The 11,312-nt window shown below is 39.5% G+C and overlaps 2 protein-coding genes across 2 annotated transcripts; both read right to left on the bottom strand.

Moving 5' to 3' along the window:
* Positions 1-1,809: 1,809 nt before the first annotated feature.
* Positions 1,810-4,819, bottom strand: LOC139344234 (protein PIMREG-like). Its single transcript, XM_070982193.1, has 5 exons — positions 4,768-4,819; positions 3,190-3,513; positions 2,746-3,053; positions 2,497-2,592; positions 1,810-1,848 (listed from the first exon to the last, which is right to left on the bottom strand). The coding sequence occupies exons 2-5, from the start codon at positions 3,496-3,498 to the stop codon at positions 1,818-1,820; spliced, it is 744 nt and encodes a 247-aa protein (XP_070838294.1). The 5' UTR covers positions 3,499-3,513; positions 4,768-4,819; the 3' UTR covers positions 1,810-1,817.
* A 1,886-nt stretch (positions 4,820-6,705) lies between these two features.
* On the bottom strand, positions 6,706-10,435 carry tmigd1 (transmembrane and immunoglobulin domain containing 1). The gene is made up of 6 exons (XM_070983544.1): positions 10,358-10,435; positions 9,105-9,186; positions 8,630-8,920; positions 7,655-7,942; positions 7,396-7,499; positions 6,706-7,303 (listed from the first exon to the last, which is right to left on the bottom strand). Exons 2-6 carry the CDS (start codon positions 9,163-9,165, stop codon positions 7,289-7,291), a joined length of 759 nt encoding a protein of 252 aa, XP_070839645.1. The 5' UTR covers positions 9,166-9,186; positions 10,358-10,435; the 3' UTR covers positions 6,706-7,288.
* Positions 10,436-11,312: the final 877 nt, after the last annotated feature.

Below are 11,312 nucleotides of genomic sequence, written 5' to 3'. Positions count from 1 at the left end.
TTCACATTAGGCACATTGTCTTCCTTTCTCTCATTAGAGCAGAGAGGGGGGGTACCGATATATTGGAACGACAGAGAGAAGAAAAGTGTTTCGCTTCACTGAAGGCTTTTTGTTTGACAGTCACTACGCTAATAACCTGCTGGATATGGCTTTACAACATCATTATCATTGTCATCAGGTAATGAGTCATTACTTCTTCCCCCAATCACATTATCAAATGATTCATGTGTTCGGTGTTGGTGCATGAATCATCCACAGACCATTAAAATTGCCGACTGCTTCCTAAAGGAAAAATTCCCCAAGAAGAAAAATCCCAATCAAATCCCGCCTGAGCTGAATATAAAATAGTCCCCTTTCATAGAAAATACATTTTATAATATGGCAAGATCAAATGACATTTAAAAAAATGCAAAACAAATGTTAGTAACTATCATTGCATACATATAAAATAGAAGAAAATGGATCTCCTCTCCGTCAGTGAATTTAGTGTTTGTTCTTCACATACAATTTTGGTCACGTGCAGCATTTCTCATAAAAGTACATTTCAGAAACTAGCAACGACTTTCTATGCAGAGAGTGAAAATACAAACTACAATATTAGTATTTTGAATATGCAACTAAGACTTTTGGTTGCAGCAGCTATGACAGGTACATACACCACAATACAGAAATCTCTTTGGTAGCTACAATGAGGATATTTTACCCACAACTAGCTAACCTGAGATGTGTAAACACACGAGAAATACCTGGACATTGCTAATTACACACAGTATAGGTAAAAAATAGACAAGCTGCCATGTAACAGTCTCCCACTATATTGACAGCACTACATGTAAAAGTAACAGTAATACATCAATAATGATAAATGTGAAACATGGCTACAAAAGGTCCCGTGTTTTACATACACACATGAGTACAGGTCAGTTGGGTTTGTGAATAGCGTTCACTGCTGTGTGTGCCCAACCTCCCAGCGTGTTGGACAGGTGTGTGGCTCGACGTGAGAGGTTTGAGCGACTGAGTTTACCGCTGGGGTCCAGCTTTCTTATCACTGCTGCTGCTCCTCCTCCTCCTTGAGAGTGTTCCCTTACACTGGCTCTGCGGAGACAGAGAACAACAATTACTGCAGAAAGCATAAACATAGGGAGAGTGAGTAATGAAAGTGTCTGCGGGCATCATAAGACCGCATTAATGGACCAAAATTAAACATCAATTTACTTATCTTGTCTTTATAGGTGCATCTAAAAAAATTTAGCTGTTTAAATTGTTTGTACTCTTTTTTGGTTGTTACTATGAAGGTTAAAGTGCTGCATTTTTGTCACGACAAGCTGACAATGTTTCACAACCAGAAACAAGATTTTTAAGACTTCTAAAACAGTGCAACGTGTCAGTCTGAAATTGCATGTATGAACTGAACTGAATCTGGGTAACATAATTTCAAATTTTCAAGACATTTCTGAGACTAGCAGACATTCTGCTAAACAGAAGAAAGCATTTAAGAACTGATAAGGCGACAAAGGACAAGTCAATATGTAAAGCAAAGAGTGGTTAAGGAGGGAGGAAATGTGAGTCTGATAGAGGAAAAAGCTTGCCTTGCTTGGACAATGTGAGTTTTTGATCAGTCATTAAACAGCAGGTTTTCATTGCAGCTGGTCAGAGACTCACAATTTCATATACGCAACAATCCATGCATCGACATACCAGGTTAGCTCTGCCATGCACGGTCATGTTACAAAATGAGTTACATTCAGAACATATGTTTCCGCAACTCATCTGGTTTTAGGAGCATAGCGTGTTGATATTTGGATTTACCTTCTTTCCTACTCCACAATAAGGGAATAGTTGAACCGCCTGTTGTAGGAAGAAAACAAATGTGTTTAAATCTCCAAAGAAGGAGCTTTTTGTACAGCGAGGAAAGCAGCTGGCTGCATGTAATGCACGCTGATAACGGACAAGGTCACTGTCCATGTGCCTCTCTGCTTTTCCTTGTGGGCTGGTCCAGACTATGATTCAACATTTTGAATGTCAACACAGGAAGTGATGCAAACACGCTCCAAACCCACTCAAGCACATTTTTGTCATTTCATCTGGCTCCAGTTCCTACACCCATACTCGTCCCCCCTCACTCCCTCCTGATCCAAATACCAGAAACACAGACCCAGTTTCAAACCAACCCGGGAAGAATGTATGTGGGGGGAGGGGAAGGAAGTCAAGGGCCTCTCAAGCTGGGCTGCAGATTGGGATTCTTTGGGTGGGAGGGCGCCTCTCCTCTATGCCGAATATGTGTAAATCAAAGGAAGAGGACCAACAGCTTCCTCAAATGCACACAGCGGTCTTATTAAAGTACACCACATTCATTTCATTCATGCATTCACAACTAGAAAAAAACAAATAAAAACACTCAACACAAACACCACCTCTGGCTAATGGTAAAATTAACAAACAGATACTACCATACCTAGTGATCAATACATTTAACAGAAGATGAAGATGCATTACCTGTCATCTCTGCCAATTATGTCATCAAAGACCTTGGACAGATGTTTGAGCCTCCTGAGTCCACTGGACACAGACTCCAAATCTCGGTCAAACTTTCTGTTAAAGCAGAGAAACAAACACTCAAAACAGAGAGAACCACAGAAATGACAGCAACAAACATCAGGACTAACTAGCAAGACCACAGATGTGTCAGCTGCAACATGTATGATCGCAGCTGTGGTGATAAGCTCTGAATAATAGAAGACTCACAGCCTCTGGTTCTGTGTGTTGGGGGAGGCAAAGGGACTTCGTAATGCAGCCATGCGGACCAGCTGCCTCCTGCCTCCACCCGTTCTCACCCCTCGTACGACAGCCTCAGGAGTCCTTCGTCCCCTTGACCCTGGGGTACGCCCAGGTGTGGCTCTTGATCTGGGCGTACGTCTGGGAGTGGCAGCTCGGCCAGGTGTACGTCCTGGGGTGCGAGAAGTTGATGCACCAGCTTCTTCGCCGTCACATGTCCGACCCGGAGTCTCTACCAAACACTGCTCACGTGCAAACTCTCTTGTCCTCTGTAATCTCTGGGCAAGGGAGAAAAGGACAAAGGAGAAGAGGGAGATGACAATGAGGACACACAAACTGCTTAGTTATCATGGTTTCATATCATAAACTGAATTAACAAGGGATATACATGTAGGGATTTGGACTGACACCAACCTGGTACACTCCACCGATGGAGTTGCGAGCACTGCGAGTAAGCTTGCGGACTGCGTTGGGTTTCGGTTGCTCCTTTGTGGTTTCCCAAGTCGGATTCTCTGGGAGGGAGTTGGTCTGGACAGAACGCAGTGGGAGTCGTTTGCGCAACGACATTCGCAGAGAGTTGAGTGAAGACGAGGAGCGAAGCTTGCGGAAATGGTCCGGGGCTTCTGGGGAGCTCTCTGGCCCATCAGACTCATCCAGGGATGTGTGTGCCCGCCAGACTCCCACCACAGCTCTACCAACACCATCCATCACTGAAGAAGCCATACTGACTGAGCTTACCTGCAAGAGGGGAGTGGAGGGATAACAGAACAGAAGATCATGTATTATAATACAACAGATCTTTAATATTACTTAAAAAAACAAACAAACAAACAAAAAGAAAACATTTCAAGTGCTTTGCAGAGGTCTGAGGAAAATAACAATAGTACTGGACAATGAGTCCTGATCCCAGTCAAATTTTGCTGCAGCAGATGAGCAGTCTGCTACAATTTTGATAATCAGTTAATCATTTACATCATATATTGTACAAAAAATATGGCTTTGGCTTCACAATTATCAGGATTTTCTCCTTTAATCTGTGTTTTTAACTATAATTGAATGCCTTTCAATATGGGACTGTTGGTTAGACAAAACAAGCTCTTCGAAAACACATACAGCTCTTTGACATTATAACGGGCCCAAAATGCTTCAGTCTTTCTTGAACTTTGAAGTGAACTGACTGTTACACAATGATAAGACCACTGTCTACGTTTTGGACCATAATACAGTGAATTAATTGCTCATTTTGGGAAATTTTAAATGTTTTCTGGCATTTTAAGAATCGATTAGCCAATCAGTGATTCCAGTAACTGTTAGTTCATACTTTCAAAATAAAACAGAGTAATAATGTCCCATAAGGAAATGTAGAAGTTAATATGGGAGTTATTTTCCAGATATAAAGTTAGAGACAAACAAACAACAAAACTAACTCTTCACAATCTTGAGCTACTTTAAGTGCCATAAGTATTTTAAGAATTAATTACAATAACTCTCTGTTACTGACCAAAAATGTGAAAGATATGCATGAACAAAGGATGAGAAATAAAAGGTGAATATGACCCGTAACAACCCGAACAATGAGGCAGAAGTTAATCGTGTTAGTGAAAGTTCCGCGGCTATTGTTTGAGCAACATTTCTTGCTTTGCGGGCTGTCCTGTCCTGTTTAACTTCAAACTAACTTCAACTTAACTTCAGCAGCGTTATGACTCCATCCAAAAACACTCAGCAAATAGAGGTGATTTATCACTTACGCGTCAAATGGGACCGATAATGAAGTAACACTTTTACACTCCTAACAATGAAACGTCTACAAATGCTACCATGGTCAATAAAAGGCCATTCACAAACAACAAAAAGAGGGCTGCGCTCGCTGCGTTAGCTCATCTGTAGTAACAGCGTTGACGAACGTTACAACACCAGTTTACGCAAACCGAAGTCTACATTAAATAAAGCTGAAAAGATGAAAGGACACCAGCTATCGCACCACTGGCTTACCTTAAAGTATCCGCGGTGAGATTCGCTCTGTCCTCTCTGCTTCGGCTGCCTGTTGCTGTATTTTCTTTCTTTCACTGTTTGAATTTGGCGGTGGACCGCAGACTGCACGCAGATACTCATCACCACGCCCTTCACGCAAACCTCCCTCAGTGACGTAACACGTTACGTCTGTGCGTGCTGGTTGTCATGAGTTGACATGGGGTTGAAAGATTCGAAAAAACAAAAAAGATGCTTCTCGGAATATAAACGATTGGAAATTAATTTGGAACTTGACCCCAACCAAGCAGACCAGAGAAGTATATTTTAACACAAAACACTAAATTTATCCGACAAACTTATATGACACTTCTGCAGTCAGTGGATTTTAATTTGGAATTTAGTTTTTTGTTGTTTTTTTTTCACAGCAGACGTCAGAAATGTTACTTGTCACAGCAGGAAGAGCACAGGTTTTACTAATAACATTAACAATGGCTCCAGTATATTCATGCATCCGAGTGAGGCATGTCAGTGTGACAGCGAGCCAACACGCACAATACCAGGGCCATGAAACTGAAGCAGTTAAAATTAATTCAGCCATCGTTGATTTTATTATTTACATCTGTCTTTTTCCTGGGATGTGAATACAAATGTTGTCCATGCAAAGGTCACAGAAACTTTCACAGGTCACAGAAAAGATTATTGCTGAAGCCATTTTTTTTTTTTTTTTTTTTTAAATATTCTTCAAGTTTTAGATCCATAAACATACAAAATGAAAACGAAAAAGAAGAAAAAGACTGGTCATTTCCAAGGGCTTGACTTGTTTTTAGTTTCTATGTATCCATGTTTCTTCTTCTTCTCTTGTTTAACCTTCTTGTTTTGTATAACTTTATATTAATACAGCAAGTAAAATTAATTGTAGTTGATCTTCGCATTGTAGTGCCAGACCCTTTACAATGTAAGTGTGCAATTGTGCTGTCATGTCAACGTTTTCTCTGCTTTGTACTCTTTAGACAGTTGGAAACAACAAGATTCCTGTTTGTTAGTGGATTCATAGCATACATTTCTGTAAAACAAATAAAAATCTCTGAACATTCTTATCATCGTCATCACAATGTCACAACCTGAAATATCTCTCCTTACAGATCTTTCAGCAATCCAGTGCAATCCAATAATACAGTCTGGTAATAAAGCTTATCTTTGTGATATTTTTATTGTTTCAGCATGAGATAAGCGTTCATTCAACTTGAAAAGTTTTCAGATCAGTTATTGCTGTTGCTGTATTTCATTATTGTATATTGAGAGATGTTTCTCATATTTTCTCCACTCAATTTCCATAGTCAAGGAAGACTGATATATAATGATATGTCATTGTGTCCACATTTATACAAAAATGTTATCATGAATTGGAAGGGGAGCTAAAGTAAAGTGACCAGCAGATGTCACTATAAACCTGCATGTGAAATATTTCCAAGCACCAGCGCTCTGATACGTCTGTCAGGTCTACCAATGGTTTTTTACTCTGTGGTGGTTTAACAATGGCATTAACAGGCCCATCGTCAACATGCGATGTATTTGTTCTCTTCTCTTGGAAATGCAATTTCCAGTGAATACTTACTGACTTTTGGACACATTAGCCTGACCCACAAAAGGACCAAATAAGTAAATTCTTGACAAGATAGTCAAAACTGCAAGCCTAACCAAGCAGCTTCTTTCAAAATAAAAGCCTTTACCCAGACACTAAGCTTGTCTTCATGCTTTACATTTGATAACCACTTTGCTGTTCCAGTCTCACATTCTTGTCAATGTGCTCCCATTCTCATTTGGTATTGCTCTGTTTTATGTGATCCCGTAAAGTGATATATTTTTTTTTTATTGTCAAGGACACACAGATCTAGACCTTGACCGTAGCATCATAATAGCACTTTTGACTCATTAAGGGTAAATGTATAACATGATTTTAACAAGCCTTTATTGTATTGTTGAGTCAGGAGTTAAAGTTCAGTGCAACAGTGGAAATGCACGTTTATTGCAAAGATATTAACAAGGAAAAGGGGAGTAGAGTCTTAAATCCAGTTTTGGCTATGAGGTTCAGAATGCATCACATTATAAAGTAACAAATTTTAGGATGATCTCAAGGTCATATTGCAAACTTCACAGCTCTTCCTGCCATAATCAACTGCAAATAAAACGTAGAGGATGCTACATTTTGTTTAGATTTTAAAGGACATTTTGGGAAATATACTTATATGTCTGTACGGTACAGAGCGAGGCTAGCTGTTTCACTTTGATGGCAGTCTTTGTGTTAAACTAAACTAAGCTAACTGGCTGCTGGTTCTACTGTGGCTTCATATTTAACAGACAAATGTGAGAGTGCATGGGTCTTTGAACTCTCATTTCCCAAAATGTTAAACTATTTAAGAAAATATCATATATAATAAAATGAAAAACTAGGCTACGTTAAGGGGTAATGCCCATCTAGTGCACACAAAACAGTGGTGGTGTCTTTATGGCTTCTCTTCATTGGTGAAGTAGAGATGACTGGTCATTTGGTGCAGCACTGTCAAAAGAGAAATAATGCATTAGGAGGCTCAGTTTGCAGTGAGTCAGGGTCATTCTCTATGCTGTACGAACGGGTATTTTGTGTGTTACCTTTACAATTCTCTTCCACCGTGCAACAATGGCAAGAATTGCAGTCAGGCACACAACCACCAGCCCCGTTATAATGGGAAACAGTGGGAACTTCATGGTCTTTGCTACAGATGCGGAGAAAAAAGATGATCAAACTGGTTTCTTACATCATATTACGGACTGATTCATCATTTCATCTGCTGATAACGCAAGGGCATTAAAATATCAAATAAGACTTTTCAACACTGAGATGTGGCTTCAGAAAAATGTGTGAACTGACCTGTTAATGTGACATGGAAGAGCTTTTTCTGTTCTCCGTACTTGGGAGAGTTCGCCAAACACTGATATGTGCCCTCATGGAAGTTTTTCTCTGCTTTGTTGGTAGATAGTTTGCTTGTAAAGCCGTCAGTAGTCACTGTGAAGCCACCTGCTAATAGATCCACTTTGCTTCCATTTAGTGTCCAAGACACAGATGAGACTGGTGGATTGGCCCGGATATCACACTGTAGGACTAGATGTGCCTCTTCTTCTACTGAAACGTTCTCTGACCCTGAGAGCTCTGGCTGATCTGAAGGGGGGCATCACAGAAGACATAAAAAAGTAAACTTTTATTTTTTTTTTTTTAGAAAGCTGTGTAGATTAATTTAAAGATGACTTTGAGGACAGCATTTCCAGCAATGCTAATGGCATGCCTCTATGATTGACAATGTCTGCCTGTTGGTACAGGCTGACATATCTCAACAGCTATCCGGTGGATTGGTATGCAGTTTTGTGCAGACATTCATAGTTTCCAGATGATGTATTCTGAGCATTTAGAGAAACTCTGCTGAGATGAAGAACGTGGTAATTATATCCGTTAAACATCAGCATGTTACCCTTCGTAAGCATTTAGCTCAAAGCACTGCTGATTTAAAGTCTTCCTGAGGGGAGCACGAATGTCTTCACAATCCATCCAGTAATTATCAAGATATTTCACTCAAAAACTCAAGCTGATAGAGATGCCAGAGGAAAGGTTACAGGACCACCAAAGTTGGAAGAATTCAGCCTCTCGGGACCACAAATGTTTGTTTCAAATTTCATGGCAGTCCATCCAATAGTTGTTGAGATATTTCAATGTGGACCAAAGGCATGGACCGAGAGACCAATTGACATGACCATCCCATGTGGCTAAATTTTCACTAAAGTTAAAACCTATATATTGGTTACCATTATCATTAACATCATTCCGACATTTAAAACATTTGAAGGGACTCACATGTGACGTTCAGGGTGACTGAAGCTCTAACTGTGGTGTTTGTGCTCAGGTGGCAGGTGAAAATGGCACCATTGTCTTCATGGATGATGGGTGCGACACACACGCTGCTGCGACCCTTCTTATTTTCATCTTTCAGACTGACGACTGCATCATTCCTGAGCCAGACCAACTCTCCATCATCCTGAGGGTCGTAGTTGCTGTCATTCTGACAGACCAGAGACACGGTCTTCTTTAGCTCTGTCTCTATGACACCATCAGTGGTGACGTCTGTGCCAGACAGGATCTCGACTCCTTAGGAAAGGAAGGGGGGGGCAGAGAGTTGAAACTTTAAGGGATGGCTGAGTGAAGCAGTGCAAGCTTAGATTGCACAAAAGTGGTGAGAAAAAAAATCTTTTATTGGAATAAAGTAACCGAAAGAGGTAGCAGAGTAGTTGTACAACAGTCAGGTAAATTCCTGGTAACCAGACACTCTTACCTGCTGCCTGGGCTGCACAGCACAGGAGCAAATGGAAAAGAGGACTGAACATCAACTTCATGTTACTCTTCTCTGGCTAAACCTGAAGGTAAAAGAAAGATCAGTGAGAGCCTTTATACAGAGTTTATCTAAAATAATCACTGGATCTAAATTCACCAAAACTTCAGTACTTTTCTACAGAAAACAATGAAGCTGTAGCTCCAGATGTGCGCAGCTCCAGACGTGCTGCAGTGACAGTGACTCTGAAATTTCTTTGCTTTAATTAAATCCTATTTATATGCATTTTAATATTGCCACATGTTTCTATTTCTAAATGCCTTTCACGTTTCCCATAAAGCTCTTCGAATTGCCTTGTTGAAAAGGTGCTATACAAACAAGCTGGCCTTGCCTAATATTCTTGTTTTCCTCGACCAAATGAAGCAGTGAACTAATCATCTGAGACACAAACAATAACACTTAACACGTTAATCATTTGTGTTTCTCCCCTCAGTATAAATGTCCTATTCCTCTCCTCTCTTTCAGGGGGATTGAAGCGTCTTGGCGAAACCTTTCTCCACGTGCCCTCATTGGCATAAAACAATCAAATTTAACAGGCTACAAGATCAAAGACACAAACAACTTTGGAAAACTTGCAACCATTTCAGTACTTCTTCAGTAAATTTATGTCAGATCCCATTTACAATATTTGGTATATGAGTATTAATTTGAGACCTTCGAGCATGAAACAACATTGACAACAACAGTTTTGTTTTTTTTTACCCTCCTTTGTATTCTTTCATTAAGGGCATGAGCGGAAAGCATTTTGGGATTTGGAAAATAACCTTTGGCAAAAACCTGGTCTCTAACCAGAATATTATGTCCAAGAAAGAAAAAACAATTTATTGTTAAGTTGTGTTCTCTCCGTTGCTTGTTTATAAGGTTCTAAAGCCAAAATTTAGATTAACCTGCCTGTTAGATTTCCTGTAAAATCATCTGTTTGGATAAAAGCAGCGTATAAATGCAGTCCATTTTTCTTCAAAGCGGCTGTCTGTACTCGCACTTGTTACCTGAAGTTGATAGTAAACTAATATGGGATTGCAATTCACATAAAATAAATCATTGAGTTACTATTTCTTCATACGAGCAACACAGTACCAATGGCACCAACTAATAAAACTCTACAGTCATGAACTCAACAAAAAAAACAAAAACGTATTTTATCAAATGTATGATAGCTCACACAGTTGTGTACATTTAAACATTTGGGTACTTACCTGATTGTTTCTTCTTCTGAGTTTTCTGTATGATGTTCCCTGTGTGAATATGAGATGTGGAGGACTGTTTAAACCTTCAGTAGTTCTTATATGCTTCTCATGCTGATGAGGACACTTTTATAACTCCCCTCACTGTTTCTAAATCGGTTTCCCATCGCTCTACTCGCCTGTTCCTGTCAACAACCTTTCAATCCTCCCACCTCTCGTTTTTTCTTTTTTATTGTTGTGTACTTGTAATGTGCAAACACAAGGAAACTTTTTATTGGCAATAGTTATTACACTGGCACTAAAACGTCTTGGGTGTGGATGCAGGGATTAAACTACAGATTTTACAGGTCCTTTTCATATTTCCTTTTAAAAGTTAAAGGTCTTTGAAGTCTATAAAACATAGATAATGGAATTTGCTAAAGTATTTGACAATAGGCCTATGTAGTTGTTGATGAAGCAAGTCACTGTGGATGCCAACACATCACAAAACTAATAAAATGTAAAAAAAAAATAAAAATCTTTGTATATAAACTATTACTACCATAATTTTAAAATCAAATTCACATTATCTTTAGCTCCTAATGTCTTTATGTGAGAAGAGAAAGGTATTCAAGCTACTTTGATGTAACTGAATAAAAAGACACGGATGTGGCAGAGAGGTTTGGAGGAGTATTTCCTTGAGCGCTCTTCTCTTTCACCCTATTAATGTCAGACATTTGACAGTGAGCAGAGATTCATGTAAAACAAATAGTGAAGTGCATCTTTTTTCTAAGCTGATAAGAAAGCTCCTGAATAGTCAGTGTACTTTTCCATTTCTCCTCTGATACATTCTTTACTGTACACAATGTTAGCAGTGGTGGAAAGTAACAAAATACATTTACTCAAGAACAGTACAATTTTGAAGTATTCCTCATAGTCTTGCATTTAGTGCTGTAGCTGCAGCTGTAGCTACAACAGTAAAACACTG

The sequence above is a fragment of the Chaetodon trifascialis genome, chromosome 16, assembly GCF_039877785.1.
Source record: "Chaetodon trifascialis isolate fChaTrf1 chromosome 16, fChaTrf1.hap1, whole genome shotgun sequence".
Taxonomy (NCBI): domain Eukaryota; kingdom Metazoa; phylum Chordata; class Actinopteri; order Chaetodontiformes; family Chaetodontidae; genus Chaetodon; species Chaetodon trifascialis.
Note: the sequence above shows the minus strand (reverse complement) of the source record. Positions and strands in the feature narration are given on the sequence as shown.

Bases quoted from the DNA above. Each gene is read 5' to 3' on its own strand.
- LOC139344234 (XM_070982193.1), bottom strand. From the start codon at position 3,498: ATGGCTTCTTCAGTGATGGATGGTGTTGGTAGAGCTGTGGTGGGAGTC. The intron at 2,593-2,745 runs GTGAGTCTTCTA...CTGCTTTAACAG, and splicing joins AACACACAGAACCAGAGGCT to AAAGTTTGACCGAGATTTGG. The intron at 1,849-2,496 runs GTAATGCATCTT...TTCCTACAACAG, and splicing joins ATAATTGGCAGAGATGACAG to GCGGTTCAACTATTCCCTTA.
- tmigd1 (XM_070983544.1), bottom strand. From the start codon at position 9,165: ATGAAGTTGATGTTCAGTCCTCTTTTCCATTTGCTCCTGTGCTGTGCA. The intron at 8,921-9,104 runs GTAAGAGTGTCT...TCCTTTCCTAAG, and splicing joins CTGTGCAGCCCAGGCAGCAG to GAGTCGAGATCCTGTCTGGC. The intron at 7,943-8,629 runs GTGAGTCCCTTC...GCCCCCCTTCAG, and splicing joins AGTCACCCTGAACGTCACAT to ATCAGCCAGAGCTCTCAGGG.